The sequence below is a fragment of the Gopherus evgoodei genome, chromosome 11, assembly GCF_007399415.2.
Source record: "Gopherus evgoodei ecotype Sinaloan lineage chromosome 11, rGopEvg1_v1.p, whole genome shotgun sequence".
NCBI classification, from domain to species: domain Eukaryota; kingdom Metazoa; phylum Chordata; order Testudines; family Testudinidae; genus Gopherus; species Gopherus evgoodei.
In genome coordinates this window covers 23,900,032-23,918,838 of record NC_044332.1, presented here as the reverse complement: position 1 = coordinate 23,918,838, position 18,807 = coordinate 23,900,032, and the positions used below count along the sequence as shown (strand labels likewise).

Sequence of the window (18,807 nt, the reverse complement as noted above, 5' to 3'; positions counted from 1 at the left end):
AAACAAATACTCTATCCCTTCCCAGCACTGAAGGTCAGATTTCTAGCAGAGTTTAAATGTGATCCCTATATCATTAGGTTTGATTTTTGTTGGGTTTGTGGACAGGTGAATAAGGTAATACATTTCATAACTTTGAACAATCTTTTATTATAGAGGTTGTCACATAATTGTATATTTCTTTGTACATTTTTTTTTAAGTCTTGCACACAATGGTTTCATCTGAACTCTTCCTAGTAGTGGCAAGCACCAATAAATTCTGATTAAACAGAATTTCAAGTGCCTTAGTTGATTAAATTTAAAACAGGACATTGGCATGTGGATCTTGCACCCAGTAGCAGGAATGTACAAATGTCTTTATTGAAAAATACAAAATAAATTATCTGGAGGCATGGACAGTGACTAAACAGTTACACAGGTTAAATTAAATCCAGTAACTAATGGTTACAGTGATTCTTTTAAACACCAGCCTCACTTCAGTCACTATCCACCCCTGGCACTGACTTCTGAAGTTTTTTGCAAACTGTCAGTCTCAACCATCAGAGTTCATGATGTCTCAGTATTCCAGGAATTAGAACATACCACCTCCCATTCCTCCACCCATTCCGCCTACGGGCACTTCCTTTTCCTCTTTAGGAATTTCAGTAACTACAGCTTCTGCTGTGGATAAGAGGGAAGCAACACCTGCAGCATCCATCAAGGCAGTTCTTACAACCTAAGAGAATGGCGGGGGGAAAAAAAAAAAGTAGTTCAATACTAGTTCTCTTCCCCCCTCCTCCCCCACATTAAAATAAGGTACAACCTTAAGGTTCTTTGAAAAAAATTTACATTACCTTTGTAGGATCAATGATTCCTTTCTCTACCATATTTACAAAGTCTCCAAGCATTGCATCATACCCAATGTCAAGTGGACTTTGCATGATTTTTTCAACAATCAATGATCCTTCAACACCTGCATTCTTAGCAATAGTCATTGCTGGAATTTTCAGTGTTCTCCTAATGATTTCTATGCCTGTAAAAAGTATTTTTAGTGTTTAAATACAGTACATTCTCCATGCATTTTACTGCAATTCAAATACTTCAACTTACTGATGTGCTAATTAGTTACAAGGAGAGCAAACACAATTTTCTGCCTCCTGCAGGAAAGTGTTAGATGACCTACTGCTGGGAAGCATTACAAGTGAGGCCATTACTAGTACAAGGCTCAAGCACCAGTTAAAGTTACATTATCACTCTTGAAGAAAAGCTATGAACTTATCTAACCAAAGACAAACACTCCCCACTGAAAACATGGGTAGGAAAACTCACTACAATATGATATGCTCTGAGTTAAAAAAAACTTTAGAAATCACTGTCAAATTAGATTCCCCAAATAAGTGAAATGTTCTCAATTTTTAATTATAACTGCAGTACAAGACACTCATTTTGTTTAAGTGTTTAGAAAAGTAATAGGTTAGTTATCTCGCATTAAATACCACTGTCTTAGAATAGCGGTTTTCCTGCTTTTTCTAAATTAGACTACATAGAAACAGTCTTCCCATTTTTAATGTGAAACAGATTATCAGGAGTGTCAAAGGCTGCTTGTTAACCAGACCAAATAACCATAAAGGACTCACTGAAATGAACTGTATTCTAATCTACAGCTTGCAGCAGTTTTTGAAGGTAAGTAGCATCACAAGGAAAATGTTAATCTTCAAATAAAAAACATTCTCAAGTAGTTTGCTTACCAATTTTTTGATCTTCATTGACTGGGGTTAAAACATCTAGTGCTGGGATGCATCGAAGCAATGCACACCCACCTCCTAGAACTATACCTTCCTCTACAGCAGCACGAGTAGCATTCAGTGCATCAGTAACTCTGTCTTTCTTTTCATTCACCTCAACGTCACTTGTGCCACCAACCTAGAGTAAACAAACCACGTCTTGTCAGTTGTGTAAAGTCCCCATACATTCTCAGAGGCAAGAGAGCGCTGCAGACTTCACAAGCACTGCAGGCCAGTTAAACACAGTAACAAACTGACTTTTCCATTTGAGTGCCAAAAAGCAACATTTTTTGACCAATGTCTGCATGTACTTCAGTTGTAGAGAGCCTTTTGCAATTAAGATACTTCACATTTCTAAAGGTGTAAATGTATCACCTCATCCATCCCTGAAAAGCAAAAATATGTATTCCTGCTGTAAAAATGGATCAGAGTTGGAGCGACAGGAAATGAGACCTGTAGAAGATCTATGTAAGCTCTAAAGTTTGTCTTTCTCCCAACAGAAATTGATGCAATAAATATCTTACCCACCTTGTCTCAGGAAATTAAACCTGTAGATAATGGTTAACAGCCCTATTCATGTACACAGCATCTTTTGGATTTTTAATGACCATGAAGAATTAGTACCTCCATTTTAGTCTAAGAACACCTGCAGCTGGCTAGGTGCCCTAGCTACTGGGAAATTTCTACTTAGCACCACTTCATATAGCAGTTTGGCCTTTCCACAGCCTCCAAACTTAAGTACAGAGCCAAACTGCCTTTCCTGAACTAAGGCCCTATGTGACCAAGTAGGCCCCACTCTTGCACCTAGGGAAGCATTAAGGAATTACATAAATGTTGCTAAACTGCAGATTGTCAGTGTCCTGGCCCCTTAGAGGAAAGATGAGTCAGCCTCATGTGTGTCAATTTATTAGCTGCTTCCCAGCCTGAAGGGGTGGGATTAAAGAGGTGATAATTAATGCACACGTGGGCTTTATAAGAAGGCTGAGAGAGCTCACTCACCCACTGGAGCTACTGGGAGAAGACAGGCTCCTGCAGAAGGCCTTGAGCCCAGGTCTGCAGGAGACCAGGTACTCCAGGGGAGCCAGCCTGCTCTATACTTGATCAGGAAAGGATGGAAGGAACAGAATCCAGTAGGGACCTAGAATGGTACTCCAGGGGAACCAGACTGAGGCAGAGTATTTTATCCCTGAGTCAGAAAAAGGACTCAAAAGTAACTTAGAAAGGGGATGGGAACAGAGTGATATGAAGACAACACCCATAAGGCAGAAGACCCTTTTTGTTTTGGGGACTTTGTAGTTGGACTTTTGCTACCTCAGACAGGGTGAGAATTTGTAACTTAGCTGGAGGGATAAGCCACATCCCCAGCACAGACCAGTCAGTGTGTGGAGAGCCAGGAGTACTGGCAGTGCCCTGATCTGCCACCAGGGGTCGCTATAGGGCATAGCTGCTCCATGACAAGCCTTATGAAAAATACCCACAATATAATCACTCACCCTTCACTATACCTGTTTCTACTAGACAGAGGTTTTTCTCCTGAGGGAGGAAAAAAGGCATGTAAACTAATGTAATTTCTAACAGGAATGTCACCTTATTTTAACCATCCTGACAAGAAAGAAGTGTAGCAGAGGTCCAATTTATCACGTTTGATTAACGTGGTGGGTTTTTTTCTGGCACTTTAGAAGTGGAAATTAAAGATGACACCTCTGCTATGCGTTTAAACAGTCAAAGTGATTTAGTGAAAAGTAACATTTTCTTGGTTGTCCGTTTCTTGGTATAGCATAATTCTAGTCCAGGGATTCTCAAACAAATCAGTGCCCCCCTCTGTCTGTAGTAGTTTATGCCCCCACCCCAATAAATATCCTGCCACTCAGCTCTGAAGGCAGAGCAGAGAGCTAGGCACCCAGCTCTGAAGGCAGCACTACACCAGCAGTACAGAACATGGAAACGTGAACAGTGATATTAAGTAATATCACTTTTCCCAGCAGACTTAGCACTCTATTGTCACCCTTACTTCTGTGCTGCTGCTACCATCCAAAGGCTGGACAGCCAGAGCCCTGTCGCCTCCAAGTGAGGGGAGGAGAGCCTGAATGGCGAGGCTCCAGCTGTCCCCTTTATGCCCACCTCCCAGGTGTGCATGGCCCCTTCTGCAGAAGCTCCAACCACCTAGAACTGACAGCCAGAGCTCCCTTAACACACCACCACCACCAAATCACATCTCCCTTGGGAGGCCTGCCCCACAGTTGGAGAATCGCTGTTTTAGTCTAATAAGGAAGAAGTTTAAAGTTCCTCACCTTTAGTACTGCTACTCCATCAGAGAGTTTGGCCAGCCGTTCATTTAGTTTCTCCTTCTCGTAGTCACTTGTAGTAACTTCTAATTGTTCAATGATTTCTTGGATACGCCTTTCAATTTGAGCTTTTTCACCCTTCCCTTTCAGAAGCATGCTATCGTCTTTTGTCACAATGACCTCACCAACTTTACCAAAGTCATGAGGCTGAATGTCTTCTAGATTGAGACCCAAACCCTCTTCTCCAAATACCTGAAATAGATCATATGAAAGCTTGGACTCTAACGCCTTATCTACATGGAGACATTTCCCTGCACAGCTACAGTAGACTAACTATTCTGCTTTAACTCTATTCGCAAAATGCGATTTATTCTGGAATAGTTACTTTGCTTCTGAAGCAGAGTAATTCTGTAATATGTGATTGTATTCATAAGAACATAAGTGCTCTCTCTTCTGCCATCCATCTCCACCCTCTGACAAACAGAGGCTAGGGACACCATTTCTTACTCATCCTGGCTAATGGCCATTAAGGGACTTACCCCCTCCATGAATTTATCTAGTTCTCTTTTAAACCCAGTTGTAGTCTGAGCCTTCGCAACCTCCTCAGGCAAGGAGTTCCACAGATTGACTGTGCGCTGTGTGAAGAACTTTTATTTATTTGTTTTAAACCTGCTGCCCATCAATTTCATTTGGTGGCCCTTAGTTCTTATATTTTGGGAAAAAAATAAATAACTTTTCCTTATTCACTTTCTCTACACCACTCATGATTTTATATACCTCTATCATATCCCACCTTAGATTCCTCTTTAATCTCTTCTCATATGAAACCCGTTTCAAACCCCTAATCATTTTAGTTGCCCTTCTCTGAACCTTTTCAAATGCCAGTATCTCTTTGAGATGAGGAGGCCACATCTATACATACCAGTCAAGATGTGGGTGTACAATGGATTTATATAAGGGCAGTAAGATATTCTCCATCTTATTCTCTATCCCCTTCTTAATGATTCCTAACATCTTGTTTGCTTTTTTGACTGCTGCTGCACACTGCATGGACATCTTCAAAGAACTATCCACAATGATTCCAAGATCTTTTTCCTGACTTCTTGTAGCTAAATTAGCCCCCATCATATTGTGTATATATAGTTGGGGTTATTTTTTCCCATGTGCATTACTTTACATTTATCCTCATTAAATTTCATTTGCCATTTTGTTGCCCAATCACTTAGTTTTCTGAGATCTTTTTCAAGTTCTTCACAGGCTGCTTTGGTCATAACTATCTTGAGCAGTTTAATATCATCTGCAAACTTTGCCACCTCACTGTTTACCCCTTTCTCCAGATCATTTATGAATAAGTTGAATAGGACTGGTCTAAGAACTGACCCTTGGGAACATTAGTTACCCCTCTCCATTCTGAAAATTTACCATTTATTCCTACCCTTTGTTCCCTGTCTTTTAACCAGTTTTCAAAATCACAAAAGGATCTTCCCTCTTACCCCATGGCAACTTTAATTTACATAAGAGCCTTTGGTGAGGTACCTGGTAAAAGGCTTTCTGGAAATCTAAGTATACTATGTCCGCTGGATCCCCATTGTCCACATGTTTGTTGACCCCTTCAAAGAATTCTATTAGTAAGACATGATTTCCCTTTACAGAAACCATGTTGACTTTTACCCAACAATTTATGTTCTTCTGTGTCTGACAATTTTATTCTTTACGATTGTTTCAACTAATTTGCCCGGTACTGATGTCAGACTTACTGGTCTGTAATTGCCGGGAACACCTCTAGAGCCGTTTTAAATATTGGCGTTACATTAGCTATCTTCCAGTGACTGGATACAGAAACCGATTTAACGGACAGGTTACAAACCATAGTTAATAGTTTTGCAATTTCACATAAGAATTTTCAGAACTCTTGGGTGAATGCCATCTGGTCCCAGTGACTTGTTACTGTTAAGTTTATTAATTAATCCCCAAACCTCCTCTAGTCACATTTCAGTTTGTGACAATTTGTCATCTGCAAAGGACAGCTCAGGTTTGGGAATCTCCCTAACATCCTCAGCCGTGAAGACTGAAGCAAAAGAATTAATTTAGTTTCTCTGCAATGACTATCGTCTTTAAGTGCTCCTTTTGTATCTTGATCATTCAGGGGCCCCACTGGTGGTTTATCAGGCTTCCTGCTTCGGATGTACTTAAACATTTTGTTATTACCTTTTGAGTTTTTGGCTAGCTGTTCTTCAAACGCCCTTTTGGCTTTTCTTATTACATTTTTACACTTAATTTGGCGGTGTTTATGCTCCTTTCTATTTACCTCACTAGGATTGGACTTCCACTTTTTAAAAGATGCCTTTTTATGTCTCACTGCTTCTTTTACATGGTTAAGCCAAGCCACAGTGGCTCTTTTTTAGTTTTTATTGTGTTTTTTAATTTGGGGGTATACATTTAAGTTGGCCCTCTATTATGGTGTCTTTGAAAAGTGTCCATGCAGCTTGCAGGAGTTTTACTCTAGTCATGCATCTGATGAAGTGAGTATTCACCCATGAAAGCTCATGCTCCAAAACATCTGTTAGCCTATAAGGTGCCACAGGATTCTTTGCTGCTTTTACAGATCCAGACTAACACGGCTACCCCTCTGATACTCTACTCACTGGCCCTTTTCATTTAACTAACCTCCTCATTTTTGCAAAGTTCCCCTTTGTAATATTAAATACCACAGTGTTAGTCCCACTACAGAAATATTAAATGTTATATTATGGTCACTATTTCCAAGTGGTCCTGTTATAGTTACCTCTTGGACCAGATCCTGCGCTCCACTCAGGACTAAATCAAGAACTAGCTCTCCCTTTGTGGGTTCCTGTACCAGCTGCTCCAAGAAGCAGTCATTGAAAGTATCAAGAAATTTTGTCTCTCTGCATTTCGTCCTGAGGTGACATGTTCCCAGTCAATATGGGGATAATTGAAATCCCCCACTATTACTGAGTAATTTATTTTGATGGCATCTCATCGTCACTATCACTGTCCTGGTCAGGTGGTTGATAATAGATCCCTACCATTATATTCTTATTAGAGCATGGAATTACTATCTATAGAGATTCTATGGAACATGTGGATTCATTTATTCATTTGATTCTACGTTTTCTTTCGCATATAGTGCCATCCCCCTACCCCCTGACCTGTTCTGTCCTTCCGAGTATTTTGTACCCCGGAACAATTGTGTCCCATTGATTATAACTCCCACTTTTGGAAGTGACAATGGAATAGTTATTCTGTTAAAGCTATGCCAGAAAGTCTTCCTGTATAAACAGTCCCTAACTTTGTTATCAAAGCTTGTATGTAGTGATGAATTTGGCCATTAATTAAAAAAAAAAAAAAAAATCTAGTTTACACATCTTCAGCAGTGACTAGCTAAAAGGAATACTTTGCACATTTATCTCCAGCATGTCAGGTGTAACAGTTGTGTTACAGAGACATTGTCAGGCCATTTCAAGGAGTTTCCCTATGTTACTGATGTCTGCAATGATAACTGAATTTAGGGGATTTTACATTTGGTTTATCGTATTTCCTTTTGCACTGCAGTGAAGTCTATAATTTTCATGAATTAGTTTGGGTCTTATATAATGCTGCTGTGTTTTTAGACTTGTATACAAAAAAAATAAAGATGGCTTTTTAATACTTATTATAGTTGCCCCTACCATACATTTAAAAAAAAAAAAAAAGTTAAACTGCCCAAAAGAACGTTCCATGCTTCTTCAGACCAAACTCTAGAAGACTTACATCTGCACTGAAAATGTAATGTTCATGAACATGTCATGACTTGTCATTTTGGTAATGCTTGCGTTCAGTTTTATAAGTAAAAATTTCCAGAACAACTCTTGACATGTTTCCTGGGCGCCACCTAGCTACTAACCTGAAGATTACTGGGGAGGGTCTATATAGGATGTTAAAAGGCAGTCACTGAAAAAACTATTTAATGATCATAAGCAGATAAAGTTGCATTGCATTATAGCTCTCAAAACTTACTCATACATAAACATTATTGCAAATGAAAAAGGGCATAACTTAGACATTTCAAGGTACCAGTCTGACTACCCTGCATATTAAAGCTGTATACAGTAGTTCCAGAACACGCAAAAAACCAAACCACAGTGCAAGTTCTCCCACAACTCCCCGTCATGTCAAGCATCTCTTAAGGAAAGATGATCTAGAGACAAGAACAGTTCCACGCCCATCCAATACACTGAAGAGACTTAACAAGAACTGCAGATGTGAAGTGGACACCTAATAACCAGCCAAAACAACTGGCCACTTACCATGCTATGCAATGGCATGACCGTTCACCCTGGACCAAATGTGAATCAGTGACCTGGAAAGTGTTGTACCGTTACTAATCCCTCAAATACTTATCCTCTGGAGCATTTTGGAGGAAGTTAAAATCAAATGTGTGCTTGGCCACAAAGTTAATAAATTTGTACATATTTACCTACACATGCATATAATTTACTTACAGCACCACCAGTAGCAATTGCCATGTCCTTAAGCTGGTTCTTTCTATTGTCACCAAAACCCGGTGCTTTTACAGCAACAACTTGAAGACCAACTTTTAATCTGAAGAGAAAAAAGTTCAGCGAGAACACTAGTTCTTACAAAGTGTTAAAACTGTTCACTTCCCTATGTTACAGTAGCCGAGAGAGCAAAAGAATATTTTAAATGAAGATATTTTAGTGCAAGTGAGACAAGCAAAGCAGAAGTGCCATCTTAATGGATCCCACGAGCCCATCAATTGGCTTTTTCTACTAAACTGATTAGCAATTAAACTATCAAATCACTAGGATTCAGTTATCACCCAAATTAGATGAATGAGGCTATTCACAGTGGTTACTGTTTGTCTGCATTGCTGAGAGGAGACCTAAATAAGAAGCAATGCAAAGTTGTCAAGTTCAGACATACACTTGGGCCTACTGCCCTAGAGGAAACTGCAGGAACACTTGTTTTTAAAGACAAAGTGAACACCACAGTTTTCTGACTCTGAAGTAAACCGACAAGATTCTATATGGAGATACACCTATTCAAGCATTACCTGTTCAAGACTAGAGTACTGAGAGCTTCACCATCAACATCTTCAGCAATAATGACCAAAGGCTTACGGTGAGCATTGGCAATTTCAAGAGCTGGAACTATGGACTGAACACTGGAAATTTTCTTCTCACTGATTAAGACATAAGCATCCTGGAATTCACATTTTTGTCCTGCAGAGGCAATAAGTATTGTTTGAACTATCTAAATGTTCTATTTTAGCAAGTATATATGAAGGTACCCTTTACAACCCCCAAATCTGATCAAATCTGGCTATTACACTCTCCATTTACATTAGATAGAATGAAGTTAAGACAAATTAGAGTAAAAAAAAAAAACAAACTAGTTTCAAGTAACATTTCTACTCCTGAAGCCTGATGCCAATTCGTGATTTTTGTAGCATTTCTATTTCCCCTCTCTCATGAAAACTCCTACATAATCAGCAGTAGTTGAAAACTACTGCACATGATCAAGCCACTTAAGAATTTTAGCACTTTGACTTAAAGCTGTGCCACAAATGGATCACACCCTCAATTTGTATTTGATGACTTAACCCTGAAAAATATATACAAATAATACTTTTGGGTTATAACAAACGTTTGCATGCATCCGGGTCTATTCTGGAATAAAGGAACACCCACCAACATCACCCTGCCCCTTTACTTCAATTTGTTAAGTGAAGGTGATTTTACCTTTCCCCAGCCCTTACTTAGGAAAGAATTATCTAGTTTTACAAGGGAATGCCAAGAACTAGCCACACAAATACACTCTTATATGTTTCTCAAAGATCAAAATGATACTTCTATTCCATGTAAACTTAAGTCTTAAATTTCATTAGCATGGGACTGCACTCTGAAGAAACCAAAGTGGCATTTTCCTGTAAGCAAGATTTTTCTTCTGCTTTAACTGCCAGTTTTGAAAAGTCAATTTAGGACCAGAAAGTTAAGCTGTGTTTTCTGGGTCACACACCTATTACAGAATCAATACAGACAGCAAAAGGTAAACATTTGTTTTAGTCAAAAAAGCAAGCAGCTAACTGAATATAAATAGGGATACATCTTTGGGTTCAGAAAAGTTATGGATAAATGTTGATACTTCTCCCAAAATTCACTTTACTTGTATTGTAAGCTCTCTAGGAAGACATTTTTGTTCATACAGGTTATAGCACAAGGCACTTTGATAGCAACTTTTGCAAACTCACCTTTGGCTGTATTAATGAAGTATGGTGAGATGTAGCCTCGGTCAAACTTCATACCTTCAATGATTTCCAACTCATCATTCAAGGTTTTTCCATCCTGTTTAAATGTGATAAAAATTTACATTTAATCTATAGTTTAGGTAGTAAATAGAGTGCTTCTATGCACATTTTTAACACGTCAATCACCATGGAATTCAAGTCTCTCTGCGCTACCTTCACTGTGCTTGTATTCTTTAGGTTCTCTCCCCTTTATGGGGGAAAAGGACAATGAGGGAGAGAAAGAGGGGTCACTCTAAAAGAGATACTGTCTCCAAGGGGGTATTGATGCACACAAGTTGTATTCTGTAAAATACAACCTTACCTCCTGTGGTGGATCAGATAAACCAAGAAAGTTCACCTCTACTTTTATAGCTAAATTCATCCTGTATTAGTCTTTTAACTGAAAATATCTTGACCACTTAGCAGTATTTATTGTTCTAGATTACGTAAACAGTGAAAGGAAAAAGGGGGGGAGGGCTTGTGAACCAGTGACTGTTGGTTAGTATAGTCAATCTTACCTCAATTTATTGCAGTTAAGAAACTACCACATTCTCCCAATTATCTTTAAGATATTTTAAAAGTATTATGTACCATAGAAATATTGGTATGTCTCATATCCAGGCTACTGAGAACCATTCAGCATGTCACACTAGTTTAGACATACGTATCTGCTCTGCAGTCCAACTCATCACTGATTCAGTTCCATTCACTGAATTCCATGTCCCTGTATTTACTGTGCTGATGTTACAACCACTGCATAATTTTGGTCTATATGTCATCCTGACTATAAGGAGCAAGCAGCGTCCTCCTAAAAAAAAATAATTATGTTCTCTAGTTTCTTTGCACTATTCCCTACTGGCTATGAGGCAAAACTACGATAGTGTTAACACGCTGTTGGGCTCACTATGTACTCCTAATCCAACACCAATTTATTGGAGTTCTGTAGTGAGGGCAGAGTACATGCAGCAATGCCACACAAAGCAAGAACCAACAACATACAGCAGGTTTGGATTTCAGATTAAAGTGAAAGGAGTTTAGTTACAAGTGCAATGAGTTCACTTTTTACTCTGATTATCTGTTCTTTCAGCAGATGTTCCTCTAACTTGGCAAGTTTATCTTAAAGAAAACTGCAGGTAACCTTCAACAGGTATAAGAGTTACTCTTACCTTAACTGTGATAACACCCTTCCGTCCAACTTTTTTCATTGCATCAGAGATTATGTTGCCAATTTCCTGGTCCCCATTTGCTGAGATTGTAGCAACCTTTAATGAGATGTTAGTTATTTTTCCCTTTAGCACTTGATTAATCAACTGTTTACAGAAATCAAGTTTAGGGACTTTTTAAGGGAGCAGTTAGACTAAAGAGTTACAGGTCAGAAAACAAGAGGATGCAATTCATGACATGATAATTTCAGCATTAACATTGCCATGTGATTAGATATGTAATATTAGATAGCTTTTTCAGGGAAAATGTCTTCCATTTTTCATTACCAAAAAATAGAGTTGGTATGGGACCTGACGTCTTCATCTCATGTTAAACTTCTGAGAAGTCTAGAAATCTAACATTAATGTTTCTCCCACAGATAGCCAGTGAACAATTACAAATGAGTTTAATATATAGCTGTTTCTTTCCTCAATATATGTAGTATTCACTTGTGAATCAAGATAGCAATAGTCACTTGGCATTTTGTCACATGAAGACAGAACCTGCTTGGGAGGCTAATGAGTCAGCTGAAGATCAATCCTGGTTTAAACAAAATGCTGGTTATCAGAGAGTGGACTGGGCCCTTTAAAGGCCAATGGCCAGCCCTCCTGTGCCTCATTAACAGCCTCTGAATGGGTCCTGAGAGCAGGCAGCTGATCTCTGTAGAGCAGTGGTCCATAAACTTTTCAGGGTCATACCCCCTTGTACTCCTGTCTGCGCCCCCCCTCTGAGACATAACTCCAGGGTAAGGGTGGGGAAATGCAGACTGGGGTAAGGAGGCCACAGCTGAGGGTGGGTCTGGGACCAGGAGCGGAGCCCCAGCCTGGGGCTGAAGGAGAGCTGGGAGTGGAACGGGGCTGGGTGGTGCTCCCTTCTGGGGGATGCCTGGGCCCCACCATGCCCTTCTTCCCTCGAACCTCTGCTATAGAATCAGAGGAAAACAGAAAGCAGCTAGAGAAAGCTGAGGCAGAGCACTAGAGGCTCATGCAGGCTACAGAGACAAAGATAAAATGTTGCATTTTCAATGTAAGCTGCAGCAAGAGGCTGATCAACACAATAGCAAGTTGATGCCATATACCAAAGTGTAATTTAGCTGGTTCCATTACAATTTTTTTTTTAAACTCTTTATGGCACATCTTCACTTGTTGGATTAATTTTTATTTATAACCGTTACAGAAAACTAGTAAACCAAGAAGGAATGAAGCCTCACCTGGGCAATTTCTTCTGGAGTTGTAACAGGTTTGGACTGTTTCTTTAGTTCAGCAATGACAGCATCTACTGCTAGCATCACACCTTGAAAGAAGAATGTGATAGTTATGGTTACTCATAGGAATTCTATTCACATGGTGCAGAACAGTCAAGTTCCATGACAAGCTTCAAAATTCCTCAAAATTGTGATGAAAGTTAAACAATGCAAGAGCAGCAACACATCCTTTCCCCCTCCATTTGTGTACAAAGTAGAGAACTTATTTTTTTTGCTGAGTCTAGGCCATGCACTTTCAAGGACAATGGACAGCCTGTCCCAATCTTACAAACATAAGACACACTGACAGATCTACAATTTTTTTTTTAAAAACACTCATCAATATTAAATTATGAGTACTTACAGAACATTCAGTGTGGGGAGGAAGAAAAGCTATGTCAATACTTGGTAAAGAAGTTAAATAGAATTTAAAATAAATACCCTGGGCACATAATACTAAGCACTGTATAAACATTTCCTGTGTTATAACTTCCATAAGATAAGCCTATCAGAAGACCGACTTCACTGACATCTGTTGTGATGAATGACAAATAAATATGATCCAATGATGAAAAAAAGAGCTCTATACCACAGGTTATATAAAATTTGTGTATCTAAAAAAGTAAGGCCTGACCCCTTTCACCCACTTGCCAGCAAAGTTAGATTCCTTTCTATGTTTTTCCCCTTCCCAAAAGGGTCATGTGGGTTTTCCAAGCGGAGGCAGGTTATCTCAAACGCCAGTCAAATTTGCCATGGGTGAAGCAGAGAGAAGAAACTGAAGAGACTAATGTTAAAGAACAGCTTAAGTGCACCAGTATTAAATTGTTAAATTCTTACCTCTCCTGATTTCCACAGGATTAGCTCCTTTGCTGATTTTCTCAAAGCCCTCCCTGGCAATGGAACGTGCCAGTACTGTTGCAGTAGTAGTTCCATCTCCTGCCTCTTCATTTGTGTTGTTGGCAACATCTTGAACTAATTTGGCTCCAATGTTTTTGTATTTGTCTTTCAAGTCAATTGCCTTGGCTACTGTCACACCATCTTTTGTTACTTTGGGACTTCCCCAGCTTTGTTCAATAATCACTGTTCTACCCTAAAATCATCCAACATACATAAGAGGTATATAATTAAAATGATACCAAGCAGCACAGACAAAAGGTATTACTACAGAATTACCACTTGGCACATCTACACAACATAAAGAGTCTACACTGCAATACAACACCCACGAATGGTCCATGTTAAGTGACTTGGGCTTGTGGAGCCCTAGCACTGGGACCCCATAAGGAGGGAGGAGGTGGATCCCAGAACCTACACTCCAACCCAAGCCCAGACATCTACACTGCAATCATAGCCCTGAAGCCCAAACAAGCCAGCTGACAAGGGCCAGCTGCAGGTGTTTTATTGCAGTGTAGACATACTCTCAGAGAACCACTTTCCACCAAGACACATAGATTTGTTAAAACTGCCAACTCAAAATATACCCTTATTTTTATGAAGAGGAAAGTTTGTGCTCCTACTTTCCAATGTCAGAGTGAGATTTATAATGGTTCTTCTATTTGGGGCCAGAAATCAGCGAAAGCATATGGTGTCCTTTTAAAAGGACAGCATCCAACTTCCACCAATAAGATATGTTATGAATAAAATGGAACATAATACAGTTCAATCCTTCTCATCCCTGTAAAGTCAACTGGAGCAATAAGGTAGCAAACACATAATCATCAAGTAAAACTGAACACATAATGGGCAAGTCTAACTATGTCAACAGGAGGGCTTCTTCCATTGACACAGCTATCGCCTCTTGCAGAGGTGGATTAGTAGCATCTTCACTGAAGGGCTACAGCAGCACAGCTGCACTGGGTGTTGTGGCAACATTTTAGGTACAGAGCTGACCTCAGCCTCATCACTTTTTCCTCAACCCTCACCTTGAGAAACTAGCTGTTCACCTACATCCACTACACCTTTGCCCTTTAGAAAAGCTAAGAAGGTGCCAAATGACTGTTACAGGGTGACTAGCCCCTTAAGAGAGGGCAGGGGCCAGTGCCCGACTGACTAGTTGCCTCCCAAATGGGGTTAAGAGAAGCCACCTAAGACATATAAAGGAGAAAGTGAGAAAAGTGGCAAATGACAGCTGCATGAGGAGGAAAGGCCAAATACAGGGAGAAACAAAAGCAGCAAAGGAAAGCAGATACAGAGAGCCACTGGTGAGAACTGGCCAGCCCCAGTGAACCCCTGCTGAATTAAAAGAAAGCTTGTACAGAGGCCCCTAGGAACAAAAGGAAAAACCAGCACGGTTAGGGGAAGCCAAGCATGAAACAATAGAATTGATGTAGGTCAAGAGAATGGCTCCCAAGAGCACGGGTTAGGGAGGCCTGGGTGAGTGGAACACTGCTAGGGAGTTCTCATGGAGGAGACTTGACTTGGGGCTACCAGAGAAGTCCCAGATTTGCTTCTAACTGTGAGCTCTCAAGTGGACGGCCTGGAGATCAGAGCTCTGGAACAGAGATGACGTCCCAGAATCGAGTATGGAAAAAAGCTGAGACTCTCCTATACTTTGGGATTTTGGAAAGAATTATTTTATCATGAGGGTTCTGCAGATTATTTAACATGTACAAGAATAAACTATGACTACAAACAGGACTTTGAATTGAACATTGAAAAAGCGTTTCTTTAACGGCTGGACCAAGAGGAAACAGGCACACACATCATGGTGCAGTTTGTGGCTTGGGGGTCACCTTGTCATAGTGATGAAGAAATAAATGGACAGACCAACTCATTTCTCATAAGCTAGGCATCCATTAACAGTGAAAAATAATTGCTTTCAGCCACCCAGTCTCATACACTGCCAGTTGTGTTTAGTTAGATAATTTATATCATGGTTTTAAAAAATAAAATAGAATCTCCTCCCCACTTGAAAGTTTTTCCCGTAAGCTGATAGATATCTAATTTGTGGTTTTGGTTTAAAAAGAAAACTTTAGGAGTGCTGAGTGATGGAACACTTACCTTTGGAGACAAACTTGATTACATGCAAATATTCTATAGTAGCATATATGACCTCAATCCTGCAAACACCTAATGTGTATAATTATATTCCTGGGAGTAGTCCAACTATATTCAATGGGATTACTCACTGGGATAAACATTTGAAAAATTGGGCCCTAAAGGTGCATTCACCCATCATCCACCCTTATTATTACACCCTTGGGACTTGCTTGCTCTTATTTACCAGGCCAAGTCATGATGAAACCAATACTGGCAGGCAATGTATGAAATCTATACTCCCTAGAAGTGGTTCTCAACCTATTTACCATTGTGGGCTGCATCCACACAATATATATACACATTACCTGGATGGCCTTGAGGGTGTCACATGCATCACAGATGCGTGCTGATTGGACCGCAAGTGGTCCACAGGTTGACAACCACATCATATGATCAAGCAGGACATAACAGCTAGTGGTCTGAAAGCCTAAACTTGTTGCAGGCAGTTAAGCTGCCTCTATTCTTTTTCTCCACTGTATGTTCACAGACCCCATTAACACTAACCACTATAAATATATCCTCCACAAGTAATTTTCTATCCACTGAATGTGGCTTCAATTGTTCAGCCAACATTTAAGTGGCTGTGTGGCACTGGAAAGACAGATTTAGCAGCAAAGAAAAGATTAAATTCTCTCTAACAAGAGTGTGGCCATTATACATTTACCATTTGTTATATACACAGTGATTGAATGATTGATACATTATGCACTGTACCTTCTGTAATTTTGAAGTGGTCTATTTTATTAATTTTTCTATTTTATGAATTCCTCAACCCCCAATTAGTTTATAGAACAGGGCTGTACTGCACAAGTACTCGCACTACACAAAAGTAGATTTTAATATACCTTTGGTCCCATGGTGACAGCTACAGCATCTGCTAGAAGATCTACTCCCTGTAGCATAAGAGCTCTAGCCTCTGCTCCAAATTTAACATCTTTTGCATAGCTCCGTAGTAGGTGTGGGGCCAGTGCTCTGGACACTGGCCTCATCTGACGTAGCATTGTTGATAAACGGAGCATTTCTGAAGGGGGAAAAAGAAAAAAAAAAGAGTAAGATACTACATTAGTTTTATTGTGTCACAGTCCTTTGAACAATCATATTTCTGTCTTCCAGCGATTTAGAGTAAAGTTGCAAGTAGTTTTTTGAGTTTTAAATGAAAGTGGTGACTGATCAAATATTTTAGTGTCCTAATTTTTGTAAAGTTGGATACTAGAGCAAAAGTCCAAGATTCTAGAGCCCTAGATTCTATTCCCAGCGACTCAATATGTGATCCTGGGCAAGTCACAACTTCTGAACCTCAATTTCTTCTTCTCTAAAATGGGAATAAAGTTTATCAAGCTCACAAGAGCACTGTGAAGTTCACTTTTTGTATGTGAAGAAATTATAGCCACAGCAATGACGAGCGTTATGAGAATACTAGTATTATGTATGATAGAGCAGGAAAGGTGGTATATTTCACTGAGACTATTACTACTACAGGCTAGAAGAAAGTTTGTCAGAGCTCAGCAGTTTTATCAGCATAAGCATCCTAAAAGTAAAGCTGCTATCTCAAAAATCGACTGTGACAGTGAAAAATGAACAGTTCAGGGCTGAGAGCTTCTGGTGATAAACTAACAAAAAAATTGCAATAGTAGCAACAGCCAGGCAGAGAAAGTCTGCAGAACCCAGGCCTATCCCCCTTCCACATGGCTCTCTCCATCAGGACAGAGCAAGGTCAAGAGACACTCGCCCCCTGCTGCTGGATGAGCCAACCTGCACAGGCAGGGGAGCCACCCTCATGGTGGCCCCTTCTCCCAGAGATTATTGGAAAGGCTGCAATGTAACTGCAGCCCAGCAACGAACGGCGTGAAACCATCCTGCTAACAGGGCAGTGCCCTCACTCCCGCAGGGCTGGTAATGCTTCCAGCGCAGAAGAGCGGGGAACACAGTACGTAGAAAGCCGTGCACACAGGCCCCGTACGTCTCCCACACACTGTCCCACACCCCCTCCGAGGCTGAAGGCGAAGGGATCTCCCACACACACACAGTCAAGGGCAGGAGGCGGGAAAAATCTCTGTCTCACACACACACGCACTCACACAGAGCAGGAGGGGGAAATCGCACATGAGCAGGCGTCTCCGTTCTGACCCCTCCACGGTAGGGGGGCCTCCCTCTGTCACTCACACACACTTCCCCCCCCCCCCGCAGGACACGGGGAAGGGTGTCTCGCAAGCCCCAGTCCCTGTGACACCGGGCACGTGCGGGAAGGGAAGGGGCGTGCGCGCTCCATGGCGGCGGGCAGGGCTCGGGGAAGCCGCGAGGGGCCGTCCCCTGCCTCTTCGGCGCCGATAGCAGCACCAGGCCGGGGGAGGCTGCCCGGTGCCCTGGACGCATATGACTGGCGGGAGTAAAGGCCCCGCCTCAGCAGCCCCGCGCCGGGCCCCCGCCTCAGCAGCCCCGAGCCCGAGCCCGCGCCGGGCCCCCGCCTCAGCAGCCCCGAGCCCGCGCCCGCGCCGGGCCCCCGCCTCAGCAGCCCCGAGCCCGAGCCCGCGCCGGGCCCCCGCCTCAGCAGCCCCGCGCCCGCGCCGGGCCCCCGCCTCAGCAGCCCCGCGCCCGAGCCCGCCCCGGGCCGCTCACCTGTACAGGGCGGGCAAGGCAGCAGTCGGGTCCGCGTTGGAGCTGGAGGCGCAGCGCGGTGTGACTGACTGACGGGAGCCTGTAGGGAACACAGCACTCACTGACTCTGCCCCTCCCCCACTCAGACTGAGACCCATGCGGGGTCCTGTGTAGCCGGGCCCCGCAACGAGCATAACAGCATGCGCTTGTCCCGGTCGGGGGCGGAGCGCGGCTTTCCACCAATCGTTCAAGGGCCCAGCCGGGGAGTGGGCGGGGCCGGCGGGACTCTACGTCCTATACGTGCGCTCCGGCTACTCGCGTATGAATCGAACAGGTTTCGGGGCCTTCCAATTCCAGAACCTTCTGGAACGCTCA

General features: G+C 41.7%; 1 protein-coding gene across 1 annotated transcript; it reads right to left on the bottom strand.

Moving 5' to 3' along the window:
* Positions 1-128: 128 nt before the first annotated feature.
* Positions 129-18,724, bottom strand: HSPD1 (heat shock protein family D (Hsp60) member 1). Its single transcript, XM_030580410.1, has 12 exons — positions 18,454-18,724; positions 16,683-16,858; positions 13,636-13,888; positions 12,766-12,848; positions 11,519-11,614; positions 10,317-10,410; positions 9,120-9,288; positions 8,548-8,647; positions 4,052-4,297; positions 1,725-1,899; positions 831-1,009; positions 129-712 (listed from the first exon to the last, which is right to left on the bottom strand). The coding sequence occupies exons 2-12, from the start codon at positions 16,854-16,856 to the stop codon at positions 569-571; spliced, it is 1,713 nt and encodes a 570-aa protein (XP_030436270.1). The 5' UTR covers positions 16,857-16,858; positions 18,454-18,724; the 3' UTR covers positions 129-568.
* Between the last annotated feature and the right edge of the window lie 83 nt (positions 18,725-18,807).

Bases quoted from the DNA above. Each gene is read 5' to 3' on its own strand.
- HSPD1 (XM_030580410.1), bottom strand. From the start codon at position 16,856: ATGCTCCGTTTATCAACAATGCTACGTCAGATGAGGCCAGTGTCCAGA. The intron at 9,289-10,316 runs GTGAGTTTGCAA...TTGCCTCTGCAG, and splicing joins CTTCATTAATACAGCCAAAG to GACAAAAATGTGAATTCCAG. The intron at 1,900-4,051 runs GTGAGGAACTTT...TGTTTACTCTAG, and splicing joins ATGGAGTAGCAGTACTAAAG to GTTGGTGGCACAAGTGACGT.